This window comes from Pelecanus crispus, chromosome 8 (assembly GCF_030463565.1).
Source record: "Pelecanus crispus isolate bPelCri1 chromosome 8, bPelCri1.pri, whole genome shotgun sequence".
In the NCBI taxonomy this organism is placed as follows: domain Eukaryota; kingdom Metazoa; phylum Chordata; class Aves; order Pelecaniformes; family Pelecanidae; genus Pelecanus; species Pelecanus crispus.
Window position 1 is genome coordinate 12,005,366 of NC_134650.1, and position 21,814 is coordinate 12,027,179.

Genomic DNA, 21,814 nt, shown 5'->3' on the forward strand with positions numbered 1-21,814 from the left:
ACTAGCTAAGGTTAGAGCCCCAGCTCACTGAGCTTCTTTTGACAGAAAAAGCTGAGGCATGACAACCTGTGTAGTCCCATTCCTTGTGCACCTTTCTTTCTTTCTCTTCTTCCTTCTCCTACAGCTGCTTAACAATTATTAATTCATTTTTTTTCATTATTTAAATGGCTTGTGCCCTTTTTTGTGTCTGCTGAAACAGTTCTAAACCAGAATTCTAAATGATTTCTCTGCAGGGTCCTTTGGCCAAGTATAACACAATGACATTTGGCTCCTGGAGGGGAAAAAAAAAAAACTGCACCAAAACCCACAATTGTCTAGCTTCAGGAACAGCCATAGAAACTTTGTTCCAAGAAGTTGACAAGACTGATATCCTGTGGGAGCCTGAACACTTGAAGGAGAAAAGCTACGCTGAATTGTAGCATGCACTGGAGATTTCTTTTTGTGTTGTTGATCATAAAGAAGGGCAATGAAAATGTCTATCCTTCCAGCCACAGGGCAGAACTTAAGGTAAGCGCTAACTCGCAACACAAGAACAAGGAAAAGTTCTGGTGGTGGTGACAGCAGCAAAGGGAAGCTGTAGAATAGGATATGGATAAGAAACTCGGTAGCTCTGAGTTGGTCATAACAGAGCTGGAGACAATGTCCAGGTTGCAGAATGGCTGCAAAGGACCTTTTGGACTAAGGCTTCTCTATGGTACTGGAGAAAATGGAAATGTCAGTCAGCAATGTCTGGATCATTTTGGTTGAAGAGGCAGATTAAAGACTTTTGGATACACCAGTGTTGCATGAATGGCCCTGTTTTTTCCCTCCTGCAGAGAGTGGCTAAGACCTGTAATCACCAAGAATACGTACGATTCGAGCTGAGTTTGTCTGCTCCCTCCAAGGCATTGAACGCTCCATGAACATTATGGACCTGGAAAGCAAAAAGGCATATGAAGAAACTATGCTCTGACTTGGTACTCTTGACCTTTGCTTCCCTATCCTATCCTGTAACAAGGAGATCAGCCTGATTCAACCTTTCCAAAAACAAAGCCTCAATCCAGTAAAAGATGACTTGAAATGTCTTTCAGTGACCATCACCACAGAGGTTGGTTCCAAGTAAAAAAGTTTATTTCACAATATCTTACAAGATGAAACTCCAAAACCACTCCAAAGCCAAAGGAATTGCAGTTAGAAGAGGCCAGTTGTGAAATTTCATTGTGAGATATTTCCTAAGAGCTTTGCATAGTTAACTGTGAAATTAATTTATCACACTGAAAGGGAAATAAATGGGAGTCATATTCAGGTTAAAACTCAAGACTTCTACTGTAAAGGTAGCTCATGTCAGAGCAGTTGGGCTTGTACAGCTTTAACTCATTAGCCCAGCTTTCACACCACACACACTATGCCCCTGGAGATTGGAAGGACACATGCCAGCACTGCCATTCATTCAGCTTTTCCTGCAGCTGGTCCCAGGCATGCAAGTATCTGTTTGCCCAGAATAACAGGATTTCCATCCCATGCCTTCCACATACTATGATCTGGACTCTGATGTCCACCAACAGAATAATCAATTTGTGAACTCTCTAGACAGGGAAAACCCCACAGCAACAGCTGTAGATTAAAGGTTGCATCATTCACATAATGTACAGTAAGCTATACAGAAAGGACAAATAACTCCACAACCTAAAAATTCCTGACCTTAAGCCAGACAAGAGGGAGGAATAGTTTGGAAGAAGTATTTGGTCATGGGTGTGACAGATTTTCACCTCGCTAACAGAGCAATGCAATCTCCTTCCCAGACCCTCTCCACAACTGATAGCATGTGAATGTATTTGTCTCATCCTAATGGCTGTTTCCCTATTCTGAATGCTACGGAGTGGACGATGGTTTGGAGGAAGTAGCAACTGAATCTGCTTCTCTCCTGAGAAAGAAAATTCTAGAGAGACAAATCCATCAGCAAGTTCAACTGGCAAGGTGCTGGTAACAAGCACAGAGCAAAAGCAGCAGCTGAACCTTCTACAGTGCCTTTCAGTCTGCCAGCATTTCAAATATTTTACACAACAGCAAAACCATTTCCGAACTACACATGCAGACTGCACATATTCTTTACTCATTGTAAAAAGCATATGAAGAAAGAGGAGTCTCTGGACTGGGCTACAGTATTATGTCCCATTCTTGATACAGCTGAGAAGTCTCTTGTAGAACATCTGGGCCAGAGACTTTAAGGTCCACTTCAAACACTCGAACAGAAAATATTTGAGTAGTTATTCAGCAAACAACTGTATCTATCCTGTGAGGTACCAGTGTATTTGGACTTACATTCTTATCCTTGGCTCCCCAGCATCCACACTTCTGTTTCTATGTAAAAGCTGTCTGCTCTGCATCTCTCTACCCAGTGACACACAGACAAAGCCACCAGACATCTCCACAACTGCCTCTTTCTGTGCCATCAGGTCCTTTGGTGCATCTGCCTCTCTTGTCTTTGCAACACAGATGGCATTTGTAACTCCCAGTCTGATGTTTTACCATGATTTTCCTTGTGGAATATTCTAGACTCCCATTACCATACTTGCTGTCCGTAGATTGCTAATTACTCTCTGCTCTACAAAGTGCACAGGTGTGTTCCTTAGGGGAACATACTTGTTTGTACCTTGTTAAGTACCTGGAGGGACTTCAACAAGGAGTAAGCTTTTGGCCACAGTAACAAAATTGCTTTGCAACAGAGAATTTAAGTGAGCCTGTTTAGCCAGATGTTCTCAGGACTGTCCTGCACTACCAAGGCCAAATCTAGTGCTTGGAGTAGTGGCACAGGAGGCTAGTCAGTGGTTTAACAGTGTCAACACTTTATTCTCCTGCAACATGGACCTCAAAAAGATGCTTGCCAGGGTCTTGAACACCCTAGGCTTTAACATCTACAAACACATGCAAAGACATATAACTGGACATATAACTTAGGCAGAGTCCAACAGCAGGCTAAAATAACTTCCAACCTCGCAACTATCAAGGGAAGACAAGACCTCTCACGAGGTTAAAACTAGGATTATTCAACACCATGATCTAGCACTCAACAGAATTCTATGATTAAAAATATATAATCTCCTACTGTCCACATCTCTTTTTTACTGGGTTACCTGACATGCAAGAACCATATTGGTTTGAATTTTGGTCTCATCTACACGAGGGAAAAATCTACAAAAAATCTGCCACTATTGTGCATGAACTACTGTTGAAGAACTGAAGCTCCTTCAATGCCAGATGAGATTTAAATCTCTATTTCAAACAGACTGTTTTTTCTGGAGAACACAGCATGTACCTTAGTGGATCATTCTTGCAGAGTTGGTAACAACCTACAGAGAACTAACTCCCAGCACATGACACAAGCGAATGAGAAGCTCCTCACCCTCTTTAAGAAATATGAGCATATGTTACACCAAAGCAGGTGGAGACAACCCAAAATATTCAAAGGTGTACCTAGATAGATTGAAAGCTCTCCGTACTTGCTGGCTCTCTACGGTGCTTGCTCAGTCTTGGTAGCACCTGTTTAGTGAACATATCTTTCTTTAATTTGTGCTGTTGAATGCACATTTGCCTGCAGGATCAGCAGCACCTACATGCTCCATTCTTCTGTATGGAGATGATGAGTAGTTATTTTGAACTTTGAAAATACTAATCAGAATTTGTCCAAATCAGGAGCCAGCTACATGTTTGCTAGACAGGTTTCTCACCACCAGAACTGAAGACGCTTGCTCCTTTGCCCCCAACTATCCAGGCTTCTCATATCATTCATGCTGATTCACACTTCAGCTCCATTACTCAAAAACTCCATGATAAAACAATGGGAATGCTACCTTAGAGCACTGATTTCCCATGCAAACTGCAGAACTCCCTATTAGCACTTACCTAATATTTTTCATAATCTCAGTGTGCTTTACAGACATTAAGCCAAGCTTATTTATATGCTAATATTTCAGCGTTCCCACACAAGATATTTCCTAAAAGAAGCCGGGAGCAGAATCAGAAGACTACAAAGCAACGCTTAGACTTGTTAGCATGAAAAAGGGTTTTGGAAGTGGGTGTACAAGAAGCAGACTAATGAGACGTCTGTGCTGAGGAAAGAAGATTACAGAGAGACTATGGGTAAGCAATGTTTAGGGTGAGTCGCAAACTGGGTGTGCACATATAACTCCCACCTATGATGCTAGCTCCTTGGAAGTAGGCTAGAGAAGTGCTGTAATCTGTCCTTATTGAGAAATCAGGAATTATTACATAACTTGCAACACCTGGTGAAACTCTATCCACTGGGCAAGTACACACATTCAGCTTCTTCCCAACAGGGAACTGGCAGTTCTAAGTCTAACTTGTGTTTCATAGAACAAATTTGACTAATAGGTGTCTGCTATACAAGTACAATGAAGTGAATTAAAAAGAACTTGACTGGTACCATGGTAAACACAGTAGCAAGCACACATCTTCCCTTAGCATACTTAGTGCTCCTCTGCAAAGGCAGTCAAGATTCGTTTGGTGCATTAATACTGAAAACAGTACCACATAGGATTTTGCAAAGCCATGAATCCTCATTTCTATTCCCTGCAGGAAGACAGCCACATAGTTTCCCAAAAGCACTTTCAGTTTCAGATGAAAACAGCAAAGTTACTCTATGACTGGCTACTGCTCCTTCCTGAAGTGGTGGCATGTAAACAGTTTGCAAACTCTTCCACACTGAGTGTACATTGCATGAATGCAACGGATGGGCTTGCTTACCCAGGCAGTCCTTTCTTATGTCCTCCCCACACTGTACATGGCCCTTCCATAAAACCAAAGTGTCTAATATTAAAGGTCACTCTCATTGCATTCATTCCCCTAGAGCCAGGGAATTTTCAGGGAAGAGAACTCACCTGTAACTTGTCCCCAAATGAGAGCTTGTGGATGATGTGAGTCATGTCAGGATTCTGAGGCTGCGCAGTGGCACTGTGTGTTGACACGTGAAAGTTACCAGGGACCTAAAATTAGTCAAGACAAGGAAGACAGGATTTCACATTTTATCCCTCAAGGCATTGCTAGCCTCTGTGATATGAAGCGGAAATGCCTGGATCCATCCAGCCTGGCAGGCTGTATCTACTCAGCAGTGGACCGCCTCTGGCATGTCAGAGAAAGGCTCTGAAATACCTTCCTGCACTTGACCAACACCACCATACTGCATACAGAGCGGAGATCAGTTGCGTCCTGCAGCCCAAGAGTCTGGCACCCTCACGTTGCTGCTGCTGCTGACTAGGAGGTGATGAGTGGATCACTCCCAACTTCAGGGATTCCTAACACTTAAGGCTATGTCTTTCATCCCTATTAAAATAAGATTCATGTCTTTGACAGGCAACAAACAGTTGCTTAATGTTTTACTCCCACATCTCGCATTTGTTAATGGGGCCACTGCTGCAGAACAACCCAAGAAAGCTGAGGATATATTCTTATTGTAGTACTGGTCATGAGCAACCTTACATTTGAGAAGATTGTGCGTAAGAATGAGTTTTATATAAAAAGAGGAAAAAACCTACCAAAACCAACGGGGCTTCCCATACAAACTAAGCTAGATCTTCAGCTCTAGCAATAGTCCTTCCAAGTACAGGATTTTCTCTTTCTAATTTTTTAAGCAGAGGGAAATACAAACTTCTGAAAAATACAGATTTCACCTAAGGACTCAGTTCCAAGACAGAAAATGAGCACTGGTGTCATTCTGACGGGATCACTCTAGCATGCACACACTTTTCAGGTCACTAGCCCTACTCCATGAAGTCATTCAGCAGATTCAGCTCAACCACTGTTTATCGAGGGTGCAAAAATTTTTTTCCTATCAAGAAAAGGTTGGGAAATTAAGCAACACTGAGGAGCAATCTGACATGGCCTAAGACAAGAGTGGGAGGATGGTTATACAACTGGTGCCCATTGCACTCTCTGCAGAGACACCTCACCAGCAGGGCCACGGGAGGCCACATGCTGGTTCCATGTGCTTTCAGGAAAGCTAATTTAAATGACTTGAGGAACAGCAGTGCACTCCTGGGAACACTTTCAGGTGTGGACACAAGGTGTGTCATACACAAGCTCGGTAAACAGGGTGGCAGACTCTGCAGTAAGTAGTACACACAATCATCTCACTGTTACCTTGTCCTCCCTCTTCAGGTTTGAGAGTAACACCCAAGTGCAACCCTTGGTCAAGTTTCAAAGCCTGGCTATGTCCTACTCCAGATACCAGCTCATACAGAAGCCTGTAAAATTTCTGCCAAGGGACTGCAGACTTCCAGCTCATACATGAGAGGTTCAGGTTTTCAGAGCCAGAAGTCCTGGGCCAGGTCCCCTCCTCTGACAGCAGTCCCAGCCGCTGTATGAGACAATGCTATTAGTGGCCTTTCACAGATTAAGCCGTGAAGGGAGCCCCTCACTGCCACATACAGCAACCCCCTTTTGAGTTGCTTTGGTGAGCAGAACACACCACATCTAGAAGACAAAACCCCAAGTATTTCAGCTCTGTGCTTTGGGAATTAACAGAACAAGAACTACCTTTCAAGAAGCCCTTTCCCAGTTTTGTGGACTATCAGCTGCCAGTAATCTTGGTGGCTTAGAGGTGAGGAAAAAAACGTCCTCTTTTTAAGTCCCTAATCTTTTCCATGCCACAGAATCAGTAAGAGGTTCTGCCTGTTATTTTTAGATGTGATTTAACGTGACCTGAGAGGAAAAGAAGGAAGTAGGATTTTGTAGCCTGTGGTACATGAGGAGGCATGAATAAAGGGTGTGCCCTTCTTAGGACATCAGTGGGCCCCACCACTGCCTCCCCCACCCCAGCTAGTCATCTCCAGCATTACATAGCAAGATTATTCAATTCTGAACGCTCCCACCCCAGAGAGGAGCCTCCTCCAGGCCTAGATTTTCATTCTTTGAGACAGAAGCGGAGCATCCCGACAAAGCATGCGCAGAGGCTGCATGCACATATTCCAAACATCTCAGCACGGAGCCACTTCTGTTACACTGGCACCCTCTAATAGGGAACATTCCTGTCATTCTGCAGCTCTCAGAACAAAAGAGCACTTGGATAGAGACGTTGCCAAAGACCTCTGCACAGTGAGTCACATTTTGGAGGTGCAAAAGTCTTGACGAGTAAACATAGAAGCCATCGGGCATTCGTAGGGAATTCATACATCCCCCAAACATTAGGCTGCTGCACTGAAAGAGACAACACTGGCTGCAACACAGAGCTGTTCTCTGCTGTTAAGCAATGCTATCTCGATTACCTGTTTCAGAGAACGAAGCAAAAACCTGACCTAGCACAGTCTCTGTGGGTCTAATTATGCAGCCTCCTCTCCCCACACTGTTCTGCAGCACCGAGAGACTTAACCTTACCACTGATTAGGGACATGAATGTACACTCTACAGGAGAGACGCTGACACACAAATTTTCATGAGCATTTTAGAAATGGATCTTGCTAGCATTTCCCCAGCCAGTGCACACTCACCCCCTGTCATTCCTACTCACCTTGTTGATGCTGAAATGGCCCTCAAACCTGCAGCCATCCCCATTATTGAGAGGTATCTTCATCGAGTTGTCAATATGACCCACTTCGTGCCTTCCCATTTCATCTTGGATGTCTAGTCCAACTACTGCATGGGTGGGAGGGGAGAAGACAAAAAAAATCAAAACAAGAAATAACAAGGTTGCACAGGAAAAGCATGCACTGCTTTTACTGGGAAAAAATCCACATCTTTTTTCCTGACATTTGACTAAACTGTGCTAGTAATGTCATTTGTCAAATATTGTTATACCAGCTCTTCAGAAAGAACTTTGTAACCAAACTTTTCAGACTGCCTATTTGACACAAATATAAGTCCCATATCCTGCCAGCTGACTGCAATCTCAATTACACAAATAGAAAAACTTCGGGTAGACAAGGCAGGTGATTTGTGAAAAGCCAACAACTAGCTGGCGCATTCAGAGTTACAAATGAAACTTGGGAGGTTTCTTGCTTCCAGACATGAAAAGGTTGCTATGAAAAAAGGAAATGAGATTTAGAAAGAAGCCAGTGAGGGAGGCCAGCCACTAACACAGGCTGCAGAGTGACACAGGGTCCAAGAAAAGAGGTGTCCTGGCCTGGAACAGAAAGCGATGGGGTATTGGCAAAGGCTGCAGCTACCTGATCTCCATCCACCCTGTTAGAGAAGAAGGGCCACTATACCAGTTTGGGCCCATTTCAAGTATTACTTAAAATAATAATAAAAAAAACCCCAAACCATAAGTGAAAAGGGGTACTCACATTCACAATGCAGGTTTGGCAAACTGATGTTCAGATTCACTTCTATTTTACCTCCACTGTCTTTGTCTGGGTCATCCACGTAGAGCTCATTAACTCTGGAGGACAGAAAACACAGGTGGGTTCAGGCACATAGCTACTTTCCACAGGAAAAAAAGACAACAACTTGCACGGGAAGGGAAAAAAGGAGACTTTGAAGCAGGGGGTTTGACTGTGTGACAGCTGCAACAGAGTAACCAAGACAGAGAGCAGGAAAAGCCCTCCACAACTGCATGGGGACAAATCACGATTTAATTTTACGTCTTGCTTGGCAAGTGCAGGAGGCTTTAAACAAGTCCCTTGCACCAGCGGAAAACAAAACTCCTGCTCTGATTTATGCTTCCTGCCCCATTCTCTAACCTGAGTTTCCAGAGGTGACACAAAACAAGAACCTAATGTTGAAGAGGAGGCAGGCTAGCGTGCTAGTCCTCCGCATACTCCTTTTAGGAAAGAGGGAAGCACGCGTTTTTCGATTTGTTTCATAAATAGTTTTAGAGAAAGGCTGCTCTCAACTATCCTACAGGAAAGCTTATTTGCATAACTAATTGCCTTTGGTTATTGCCATCCAATTGACAGCGCAGCAGCAAGAGAAGGCAGCATGGCATACTTACAGCTCTCTCTTTAATATCTCATTTCAATCTATGAATGATAACCAGAAGCAACAACTAAAATTGAGGAGCAGAGGATTTGAGCCAGGAACAGATGGGAAGAAACATCCTGGACAGCAGGATCTAACACACTATGCAACAGTCTCCCAAAGAGTAATGTTGTTTCATAGCACCCACAGTGCTGGCACATATTTCACAGAAGACAAAATACAGAGTAAAAGGAATACAAGAGTATAAATATTTATTGTTGGCAGATACAATCCATCTGACACCTAAAAAAACCCCCAAAACAAACAAAAAAAAAAACCCAACACAAGCACAGCCGACTTAGCTGAACGGTCCTAGAGAATCCACTCCAGGGAAACTCACCACACTGAACTGAGAAGATGGCGAGATACCTAGCAGCTCTTTCTCCCTCAAAGTCCAACACTGTTCAGCCTCATCAAATAAGAAGATCTGGCAATTTATCTTCCAGTCAGATAGATTACAAAGCTATGGGAACTTATGTTCAGGCAAGCTAAATGAAATAAACTACCTTCACTAGTAAGTGCTCTGTATTATTTTTATTTAATGCTCAAAGTGCATGAAACCCTTTGACAAGCCCTTGCTTAAGAGTCTGTATGCTAATAGACAAACCAGACTAAGGGCAGCTACAAGACAGATTCAAAGTGATTTTGCTGTGGTGATACATCTCTGGACCATAATGAACTGTTTGCCCTGTGGATTCAGAAGAAACAAGCCTTCACACTGAGAAACACACAGCTGCCAATTTTTTTGGAGGTAATTACTCACAGGTCAGTGGGGTTTACAGACACTCATTTAAAACCAGCACAGCATTTGTCTTCAGCTTCACAGCCCTACCTTTCTCTGTTTTTAATTGGCTTGACAAGTTGCTTGCAATCATTACTCAACGTATTTTTCAAGTGATTAATAAAAATGACACAGAGGGAGGGGAAGATTGCTCATCAGTGACCTAGTTAGAAGCTTCTTGGCTGAGCCCTCCTGGGTGGAATGCATCCAATCTTCTATGTGTTTATTACTGGCAGATTGGGTAGCGATCGGGATTAAGTCATATGTCCAAATACGGTTGTGAGGAGCAGCTCCAGCCAGGACAGGCATTAATCCCCCAAAGCAATGCACCTTTCTGCACTCCCTGAGTCCTCTCATCAAGATCCCAGTTGCCAGCCAACCTGTTTCGTAACAGCACCTGGCTTCTTCCCAGCTCTCTGCTGTCTGAGATGTGGGCCATGCCCAGCCAGCGCCACGGGCAACTTGATGTTACTGGCAAAAAGGAGCATTTGCACCAGGGCTGGCAGAGAAGCGCATCAGGTTCGGCAGCTCAGCTGAACATCCCAGGTCTTTGAAGGAAAGCTCTGGGAAGGCCAATATGTGTATTTGCTGATTTCCAATTCTGAACCTGTCAGAAAATGTGCGGTCAGGCATGGTCTGTGAGCAAAGGCACATAAGCCTTTCAGTGATAAGTGAGTGAGAAGTGGTTGCTGGTAGGAGTCAAAGAATAAGCTGTGCACAGGGAGCCTATGGAAGCTCTTACATAGGAAGGCAAGTGGTGAGGTCACTCAGTTGCAGACTGGATCACTGAGGCAAACAGAAGTAGGCCAGTTTGTCCACGTCACTCAGCCCATTAGTCGCAGATAAAGGAAACTGGTTTCCTGTCCCACACTCCGGTCACTGGACCAACAATTCCCAACCTGTCCCTTGGGCAAGGCTCACGGCCACTTCCTCCTCCTCCTCTTTACCTAGTAGCCCCCTGCCCCTCATGTTCCAAATTTCATAACCCTACCTATCACTCCTTAGACATCTGACCACTCGTGACAGTCTGTCCTTCATTCCCCTCCCTTGGGCCTGCAGTGCCACCTTTCATGGAGCACCCTTCCTGCTGAACCCTGCTTCTCCCTCCCAGCTCCAGCCACTGCCTCCTCCTGGCAGCATCAGCTCTTGCAGAGGGCCCAAGCTAACAAACCCAGCAAGGTTTCTTATCAGGGGCTCCAAAGCGCACCCTTTACGCTGACCTGCTCCGTTACTGAGGTTCCTCTCACTATGGGGAACCAAGGGCATAATGACAACACCCCACAGGCTATGCTTGCTAGGGCAAACCTCAGAAGAAATGTCATCATTTTCAACAAACTGGAAATTTTACTCCCAAAATACATTCTGGAAACTTCACAGGTAAAGCAAACTTCCAGGGTCAAGGCTACTCTTTCCAGGACCTCCTCCTGAACCACCACGACCTAAGTCTGGATGGAGCTGGCAGAGAACTAGCACTCCTGCCTCCCTCGCTATCCTCCTCCCCAGGGCCAAGAAGCCAAATTGCAGACAGCCTTCCCATTATTTAGTCAGACAGTCCTGGGATGTTGGGAAAAGCACTATTTAGCACTATTTACCACCTTTAGCAACTCTCCCTGAAGGGATAACGTCTCCAGTGGAAGAAATGAAGTTGGCTCTAATTTATAGCCATCCCTCCTGAAACATAAAGTGTCCCAGGAGTAACAGTGCTTGATAGTGAATCTGGGATGGTCACAAGGGAAATAAAACCTGAGGTCGGGCAGAAAGACACTGTAAACACAGCTGCTTCTACAGCTGTTTAGAGAGGCAGCGTATGGGGTTGTACTGTGACTCCAAAGAGGGCACATACCTTCCCCTCTGAAGACCCTAAGCACGTAGGAGTTAGTATTTTACTGGTTGCTGTTAAGGACTATTTGAATAAAAGTGGCACAATAAAGAAGAGGTGAGGTGCAGAGCTACAGAAGTACAATGAGGGCAAAAGGACAGGTGAGACGTGGACCTCTCCCTCCGCAGGGCCCCCCACCACCGATTCAAGGAAAGGGAGGAAAGTTTCTCCATGCAGCAGGAGCCGTGATCCACACAGAAAGAATCTGTTTCACTTCTATAAAGAGCCACTTCGAAATACCTCACATTCCTGAGTGGTGCTGCTGCACTTGTCAGTTGCTTATCCCATTTGCTTACAAACTTGCAGCATTACACAGAAAAAGTTGGAGGGACTCTTCAGCTAAGATTGCAGATCATGCAAATGGCATGCGAGAGAGAATGAAAGGGGGAAACAGTGACAAGAAGGCTCAGCATTTCTTTAAGATTTTATCCAAAGAAAGCCAGACCCGTTCTCCATGCTTTAGGACTTAGATTTATGACACAACAGCTTTGTTTTCCCAGAAACAAAACCTCCCCAGTAACTTATTTCCACCCAGCAGCCCTGGCCACTAACATCAGACACTTCAGCACTTCAACAGCTGAAGGGCCTGCAGTCCTTTGAATACAAGAGGAGACACACTGCACTGACCTTTCAGAGCTTCACACACTGCCTGGGCGCTCTCTAAACACATCTTCCTTGTCCTCTGTCCTCCTTGTCCTACTCTCTGCTTCAAGTTCTAGCCTTTTTTCTCCCTCTTTCACATCAACCAACCAGGCATCCTCCTCACCCGTCATCAGCCATACAGAAAATACAACCACTTACTCCAGCAAGCTGCATTTACCTTTTCCTTCAACACCCAGGAGGCACTCTCTAGTCTCCAGGACTCTAAGCCTAAGAGGGAAAATAATTATTCTTTCTTGAGGGAGCCCAAAGCTTCTCAAAAGACTTTCTCAGGTGAGCTCTCTTGGCTCTGCTTGCCATTTCAGCTCTAATCAACCACCTTCCAGAAACAAAACCATCCAAAGCTGAGATTCTGCACTACCTTCTTCTCAGTTGTGCCAGACCAGAGAAGACCCAACATCGCACAAACAACCCACCTTCTTCTCAATTTGTGCAAAGAAACAACAAGCAGGTCGGCAAATTCTCTACTGTGTAATAAATTGTGCATGTCTATTGCTCTGCTATTTGTAATCTTCCCTCTATGCCCTCAATCTCGATCAGTTCTTCGTTGAGAAGGTCTTTGTCCCAGATTAGGTCTTGGCCCAGCTGTGAAGCACAGAAAACATACTGTCCTACAAAGGAAGGAATTACAGTTCTCCAGGAGGCAGGAAGAAGGAGAAGGGCTCGAAAGACGTCAATATAGATTTGAGTCAGAAATTGCAAATGACATCATGACACGACCTTCCACTTCCTGCTAACCCACACACGTACATTAGGACAAACGGCACAACAACACTTCACAAATATATAACACCTTTTATTAGGTAATCTCGAAGTTACTACGCAAACATTAATTAAGCTTCTTAGCACCCCTGAGAGGTAGTCAGCTAAGTATTACATCCTTCTACAGAAAAGTGTCTGTCTCGAGGACAGTCCATGGTGAGAGCAGGACTACAACTCCCATTCCCCTCCGACTACTATATTGTATTCCATATGCTGGTTTAGCTTGCTCCAGCATTTCATCTGCCTCAACTGGATGAGCTGGTGGAGTTGGAGTTGCATCTCCAGCTTAGTGCCTGGGACCCGGATCAGAACATATGAGTTGTAGCATTGCGCTCCTGGTGCAGATGGCTTATCCTCCGAGGTTAGAGTTAGGAACTGGGGTTGTTTAGCCTGGAAAAGAGGAGGCTGAGGGGAGACCTTATCGCTCTCTACAACTACCTGAAAGGAGGTTGTAGTGAGGTGGGTGTTGGTCTCTTCTCCCAAGTAGCTAGCGATAGGACAAGAGGAAATGGGCTTAAGCTGTGCCAGGGGAGGTTTAGACTGGAAATTAGGAAAAATTTCTTTACGGAAAGGGTGGTCAGGCATTGGAACAGGCTGCCCAGAGAGGTGGTGGAGTCACCATCCCTGGAGGCGTTTAAAAAACGGGTAGATGTGGCACTTCGGGATATGGTTTAGTCTGGTCTACCCTTGATTAGTCTAGAGTGGGCTTGGTAGTGTAGGTTAATGGTTGGACTGGATGATCTTAAAGGTCTTTTCCAACCTAGATGATTCTATGATTCTATGATTCCAGCAGCAAGAACTCTTGTTGCACCAGGATCACACTCTGCTGCTTACGGCAGGTGCAGCTTGATCCTGCAGGTTATTATGAGAAATTTTCATGGGCCAAGAGCCACAAGACACATTCAACATACCTTGGAGAGCTAAGGGACAAAAAGCTCTGAAGGCAGGTATGATAACAATTCTGCTTCACTGCAGGGTTGGTCTTGGGCATGCAGATGAATCCAGTGTGAACAAGCGACGCTGGTCTCGGAAGCTCCTCGTGTTTTGCTTCCTCCTACATTCAGGGTACCTCACAGTCTGCATGAACAGTCAAGTCATGCTGCATGTGATGTGGTCCCAGCATAGGAGGTAGGCTGTGAGATATTCACAGACTGGACAAGGTATTTTTTCGTAAAGATTAAAGCAAACAGGTGTCCCCAGTGAATGATCTGGTCACCTTAAATGAACAAATGATTTGGACATTGCTGATGATTTATGCCTTTATGCAAAGGCAGTATCTTTATGACAGATATTCTGCCCTCCAGATTAATTAATTGCCTTGTAGGGAGGCACAGCCTTCCAAGTGGCAAACTTGTCACTTCAGTCTGTTCAGTGTCAGTTACTTCATTTTAAAAAAAAAAAAAAAAAAAAAAAGAAAACACTGGCAAGAATGGTCTGTTGCTTTCTACAGTGTGCTGTGGCAGGTGAATTATTGTTGAGCAGCTACATTCATACCACAAGTATCATATGCATACCCTCCTACCCCTTCCCCTGGCTGCCAATGCAAGGCAGACTAGATTAGTTAATTACCTCTTTCCTCCTTAATGATGGAATACTTGGAAAACTCTTATTGATCCTACAGAACATAATTCATGACCTAATTACAGTGATAAAACTGCAGGATTACCATCTTGCCAGCTATTAACTTCTAGCACTGATCTGAGTTAATTAGAAAAGAGATAGATGATTTCTACGTTCTGGATTTGCAACATAACAGCAAGATGAATGAGGAAGGCCGTTAAAAGTATGCCAAGCAATTTCTAGCCCTCAATCTACTCTCAGCTGTCAATCTACCACTGATCCTGCCCAGGAAATACCAGACACATTTAACACTTTAGCTTCATTTCTTCAGCCATTTGAGTAATTTGCTCAGTGGGACAACTGTATTTGATACTGTCTATTTTGCAGAGGTTCAAGTGTGGAGCATGGGCCGCCTTTTATTTATCTTTTACAGAATTGAGGAGATTGATCTAAGTTCTTGTTTTGGACCAAGTCTTCAGTCACTCTCAGTCTGGACAGAAAACAACCAACCAACAACAACAAAAAAATCAAGATGATCCTTGATTTCCAGAATTAAACTCACCCTCCCCTTAACTGCAATGATGGGTTGTGGCTGAGCAAAGAAAGAAAAGCCTCTTCCCTCACCAGCCCTTCACTGTGCTTTTCCTGAAAAGGATGCAGCCCCACCTAAGAACCAAGCTTTGATTTCCTTCATGGCTGCTCAGAGGACTACCTGTTAGGGCCACGCAGTAAATCTAGAAGATGAGAAACTAGGAGTTTTCTACCCTACTCAGGGCTCATCTACACAGGAAGCTAGTCAGCAGCAAAATAGGATGTGCATTTATAACGTAGTAGCTATGCCACATGAACTTCCTGCATGTCCACTGTAACGTGCACAGTGTCTTAGTTCGGCTTCCTAACTGAAGTAAGCTCCCGTGCACAGACGCAATTTTAGTGCTCATTAGAAATGCCCACACGAGTTATGACATAGCTACTGTGATGCACACTTGTCTTCCCCACATAGGTAATCTGTTTGGTTTTAGTGTTATGACTGTTATCCTCAAGATGAGGGTGTAATTTCTTGGCTTTCTGCCACCCAGACAAGTCTTTAGCAGTTGAGACTATAAACACTAAGACAATGGGCTGGTCAAGGAAATACAGCTTTGAAGTTGGGCAAGAGTGACCAAACTGAGATTTCTAGTAATACCAGGAATTTAAGTTGCTACAGTCATATGAACATAGAAGAAAGTCCAACAGTGGCTAGAAGCTAGCAAGCATTAGGGGTTAGCGTGGTGTGGAGCAGACCTTATTTTCTCATGTTGCAGCATGAGTTCAACAAACCACACCAACCTCTCACTTTAGATGCAGATACCAAAGAAACCTCCTGTTGGTGAGAGTTAGACAGTTAATTCTGTGGGTACCACTGCTGTTGAGGTTGCTGCTGACTTGCCCTGAAGCAGCCTGCCAATGCACACACACCATGCACAATTACTCGGCATAATAGGGCTATGAGGTAAGCATGAGTCCACATCAACGAACCCGGTACGTCTCTGATGTAAGGCACCAATCCAAGTGCTCCCGATTTCACCTTGCCATCAAAAATGCGCAGCTATCCCCATGCAATTCAGCTTTGTCAAGTGCATGACTGCTTTAAGGGAAGTATGACACAAGAGGAGAAAGACCGATGCAGTCTCATAGCACAGCTGGCACTGGCAAAGCAGGAAAGCTCACCCTATGTAAGCGCACACTCTAGTTAATCATTCAGATCCTGGCTGACACTAGGAAGCTTCAAGCTGGGAGAGATATCTGTTGTAGGAGACTCTTAGCACAAAAGAATCTCGAAGCTCGCAATAGAAGTTGGTGGGAATTGAATAGTTTGCACGTAAGGAATCTTCCATATCTTCAAAAGTATTTGATTCATGGGCAAACAAGGCTCAAAATACCTTTGTGAGATAGTATCTCCCCTGTAATTTGCTACCACCCAGTTTAAATGGTGGCACAGAGTTCTCACACTGTTTGTTCCAGACCATGTACAGCTCCACACTTCTGCACCCGTATTCTGAACGATGAGACAATACTGCCTTGGAACACACTGCCAGTAATACACACTTGAAAGAGAAGCACAAGAAGTTGGCAACATCTTTGAAAACCTTTAAGGTACTGGGTTTCCCAGAAGAGAAAGCAATGGGTAAGAAATGGAAAAAGAAAAGTTTACTTCTACTTTAGAAGTTGCTGAACTGGGAAGCACTTTGTTATGTAACTTTCTGAAGTATTTCCGCTGTTACAGGGGGAGCCTATTCACAAATGCTGTGGGTGATCTGTTCCCAGCAAGAGAGATTTTGATGACCTATAACTCATCAGAAGGAGGTTTTCATATTCTGTGAGCTATTGTGTTGGACGGTCCATGACGAATCAGTTTCCTGCATTCATTTGTCTGTCTCTTCCACGACATCCTCTCTAAAATTTTACTGCTTTATTGCTTACAAACACCTCCTCCCCACGCAGTTCCTGCTGGGAAAGGCAGTTTACCATTTCTCTGAGGTTTTAATGAGAAACGTGTCAGCTGAGCATGCAGAACTTATAGCACCTCTAATATTTTTGCGGAAAATGCATCATCTTGCTAAGAAAAAAGCATGAAGATGCCTCAGAGAATCATACAATTTTGTTGTTCAAAAAGAAATCTCTAGTCAGGAAACTACCACCACATAAAGGCACATGCACTCAAATAACTGGATCAAAATTAGGTAAATATTACTAACTTCTCTGCTAAAACATTAACCAAAAGAAAAAAGAAAACCAGATGAGAGAATGAGGTCTGAGAGCAGGGCAAGAAAAGGTACTATTTTACTTGAAGCAATTTGTCCAGCTTTTCTCTATTTTTTTAAAAACAAGAAAACCAAGAAAACTCAGTTCCTGAGAGAAGTGGGTTGATCAGGTGACCCTAGTATTTTACAAGCAAATGCACGGAACTAAATTCAAAGAAGCAGTGAGTAAGAAACCTAAGATACCATCTTTGAAGTAACTGTGCAATGGCCATTAAAAATTAGCTAGAGCTAGATTACACTACTGTCTTAAGGTTAAACATTACTCAAGGTTAAAATTATTCTTGAAATTATATTCTTGACCCAAGTCAGAGCTGCACAAAAACAATTAAAAAGCCACATGGTTATCAGAAGCCACGTAAAGCATGGTCAATTTAAATATGGTACATGAGTCCAATGCATTTCAGTGCTTTTTTGCTCAGCAGTTGCTGCTCTGTTGCTATCTGGACCATCACGTAAGTCTGACAAAAGTTCCACCCTTCCTAGCTATCCAGGAACTGTGCATCACAGTCTAGTGAGCTCACTGCCACATCAGCAGGATGATGGAGAATGTTTCCTAGAACCCAAAACAAAGGTACCTGTGTTAATAGTTACTAATAAAAGTTTACTTCAAGGCAGGAGGAGCATGAGAACAGGAATAAAAAAAAAAAAAATCTGATTAACTAAAGTACTTGTTCTATGAGAAATTTTTTAAAGGGTAAATTATTTGAATTTTGCTCAAAGCAAGGTCCCAAAGAGGTGACCTGGGACAACTTGTCTTCAGACACAAAACCTGTCAACTAAGTTTCCAAGTAAGGCTCAACAGGTGAAAAGAAAGAAGATAAAATCTCACGCGTGAGTAAAGCTATCTGTATGTATCAGAGTCTGAGATTTAAAAAAAAAAAGGTGTTATTAACATTAAACTAATAATCATTCATATTTTATGCAATTCATTTTTCCAAAAAGCATCTCCAAAAACATCCAGTGAAGACTGGCAGAATGTGATACCCATTTTATCCACAGGGAAGCAAGAGGAAAAGAAAACGTCTTGTCAGAGTTCTCACCATATCTGCAATGGGACCCCACAGTCGCAGAGCACAGACCACCTGGATTCAACCAGTAGGCACCACACATTTAAACATACGGTATCACTGATGAAAAATACACTAGTTTTTGAGAATCACTTTGAATCTAACAAGTACAAAGGAAAGAGCCTATTCAGGAAGAGAGGGGAAACAAATCTCAGATGAGGACAAGAAATCAACAGCCTAAGGAAGAAGAGGGAAACTGCAACTGACTGGCATTGATCTTAGTATTCAGGCTACCTTACACCTGATCACCAGAGAACTGGAAAGGGTCAGAAGCTTTTGATGTGGTCTGTGGTCACATGAAAAATATCCACTGTGCTCAACAGAGAAATCCTGTATGCAGCTAATAAAGGATCAAGCAGGTCTAGAAGAGTTTTTTCTAACAAAAGTATTTTAGAACCAAGTTTGCCTAGCATACTTTAGTAAATTAAAAAGCTGAATGACTGACTGAGAATTTGGACTCAACCAAAAGGAATCCAAAAACCATTAGACAACTAGCTGACCTAGTGAAATTACAGGCACATTTTTCCAAGATAACAGAGTAAAGTTGTAAAGAATCATATACACACACATTCAAACAAAGGAAAACATGATTTTTACTTACATTTCAGTGGCTATGAATCCGGTGAGCTCAGACAGGAAGAGAAACAGTATGAAGAGACAGCAGCAAACAGAGACTGGAAAAGAGGCAAGGAGAGGAAAAGGTTAGCTTTATATCTCTAACAAAGACAAACTGTTTTCACACAGGCATATTATTCCCCCCATGGATATGCCACCCACACATGAGAACTAACACTCTTTAGAGACAATGACCCAGACAAGGCCATCAGAGCAGTGACTTCAATGGCATGACAATACCCAACATCCTGCTGGGTATCCTAATTCTTGGGCCACCTTTTCCATCATGATTTCCATTTTCCCATGGCTCCTGCGTTCTCCATCTCCAGCACACAATGTTGGCCTGCCAGCTCTCCCTCCTTCTTGACAAAGCTGCTTGACAATATGATTTCTTTGGAGCCCTTGCTCCAAATGTAAGTTTATTGCTACTAAAACCTCCAGAAAGAAAAAAGAATCAATGCCTCCTTGCTTCAAAAGCATACAGTCAGCTATGCGGTGTTCTATGGATTAGGAGACATTTTGGTTCTTTGTCAAGTTCTAAGGCTACGTGTAAGTCATCTCACAGCCTACATTACCCACTAGATAGAGCTCATACAGCAGAAACATGGCAATAATGGACTGGGCTAGCCAATACCCGATAGTTCTCTAGTTTCTCCATTTGCCTTCACAGAGGGAAAATTCCCAGTGAAGGAAACACAAAGTACCTGGACAAGAAGTCCCATGTCTTTCCTAACAATGCCAACCTAGAGTTAAAAGGAGGGATCCCAAAGTAACTGGCATATTACTGGTTACTCTTCGTCGGGAAACTGTTCAAAACATTGTACAGTGACATTCATGCAGCAGTGACACAGTCATTGACCCACACAGGAGGGGCTGGAAGGAAGGACAGCTGTAAATCCTATTGAGCAGGGATGATTGGAGTAGACAAGGATGTGCCAGCTCAAGGAGACAGGGCTGCAATGCGTATTTGTATTAAATAAAATACCCAAGTTCACCATGAATCACTGCACGAAAGAGTAAACCAGGAAATGGCATGCTATTCCAGGGCTGTGACAACAGGAGTACAATCTGGCTCACCCCTCAATCCCAGCAGAGTTACAATGACCAAGCACCTTTGGAAATGACCCCTTTACCATAGCCACTAATTAGGATTGAGAAATACATAAGAAAAACCCTGTTCCTAAACTTTATTCCACATGACCTATACTGCCTGAATATCCATTCCTTTGGAAAGCTCAAGCAACAACTGGCTGGGGAGCAATTTTATCATACAATTGTGCCTGTCCAAACTCCCTTGGTAGAGAATGTGAGAGGGAAGGGAAGGAAAGAGGAGGTACTTAAGGCAAATACCGAGACAGACCCTGGAGTGATCTAAAGCCTTGTGCCTCATTCTTCAGATTAGCCAGTTTATAGTTCCAAGGAAAGAGTAATGCGTTGCTTCCCCTTACTCATCAGAGTCATTTCAAGGGTGGGTTAATTTACTGACCCTCTGAAAAGTGCAAGGGATTAAAACAGATGCCAAAAAATCCGTTGGCTAGGGTGAAGAAAGACAGAAAAGGGAAAAACAAAGTCAAAGACCAGTAGGAAAATGGGAAGCAAGAGGAGGTTTAATTTCTAGAGAAACCTCAGATGGTCACACAGTTGCTTCCAAGTCTTGGCTGTCAAGACACAGAACACCACTGCTGTAACCCAGCTAAGCCACTGGCATAGTGCACCATGCAGCGCAGGGGAGGAGAAAGGTCTACTTAAAGCACAGCAGCAAATTCTTGTAAGAACATATACACCTACATAAGAGCACAAAAAAAGCAATGTAGGCACAAGACTGGTTGATCCAGTGTTTCTTACTGTTAATCACTGAACAGCAGAGACACAAGATCTCTGATCTTTGGCAGTATGCAGGGGAGAGTGTTTGACATAAAGACAACCCTTTGTTCTTTAATTGCTTCCCATATTCCTCTCTGCTTGTTATCATCCTGTAAAGGCTTTCCACAGCATCAGCTAGATCCCTCTGCTCTCCAGCACTTCTATGCAAGCCTGGTACTACTAACTGTAAATCCTCTCCCAGAGCGTTCCCTCTCTCTTCCAATTTTTTAACTTTCTGCTCTGCTATTTCCATCATCAAACTATCTTCTCCTTTTCCAGTATACAAAGTACTTGGTCCCTCAAGTTCATCCTCCAATGCAGCTCTTGCAGTGAAGGCTTGTAACAAGACTTACCAAATACAGTACAGCAAAATTCCACTAACCTATATCTTAAAAATCCTGTAAGAATGCCCTGAAACACCTGGCAGGGACTGACTTTCAAAGCTCCTCAATGCTTTTGCCAGTCTTCAAACTACATAGTCAGTTTTCAACCTGTAAAAGAAATTACTGAGGGTGGACATAAAAGGGTATATAAGATCATGAGCAGCCTGAAGGAGATGAATGGGGAACAACCACTCACTGTCTCTTCCAGTATGGGAACAGGAGGGAAGGGGGAGGTTAAAAACAAAAGGAGGTTTTCCTTTACATAACACCTAACTAAATTCTGAAAAATCTTGACTATGGATGTTGGGGATGCTTAAGAAAAACGTGTATAAGATTTCAAAAAGGAATCAGACATGCCCTGAAGAAGAAATCCACTGAGGGCTACTAAACACAAATGAACCACCTCTAGCTCAAGAAGTTCAGAACTGCCAACTGACTGAAGCCTGGTGACGTGTTTAACCTGTCCTCATGCTCCTTCTCAGGCATCTGCT

At 43.5% G+C, this 21,814-nt stretch overlaps 1 protein-coding gene across 1 annotated transcript in view; it reads right to left on the reverse strand.

Annotated features, from left to right (window-relative positions):
• ERGIC1 (endoplasmic reticulum-golgi intermediate compartment 1) overlaps nt 1-21,814 on the reverse strand; it is a 37,177-nt gene that overhangs the window by 9,774 nt on the left and 5,589 nt on the right. The window contains exons 3-7 of the mRNA XM_009485931.2: nt 19,064-19,136; nt 8,277-8,371; nt 7,502-7,626; nt 4,878-4,982; nt 853-913 (exon numbers count right to left, since the gene is read on the reverse strand). Coding sequence (XP_009484206.2) covers nt 853-913; nt 4,878-4,982; nt 7,502-7,626; nt 8,277-8,371; nt 19,064-19,136 — 459 coding nt within the window. The remainder of the gene's footprint in view (nt 1-852; nt 914-4,877; nt 4,983-7,501; nt 7,627-8,276; nt 8,372-19,063; nt 19,137-21,814) is intronic.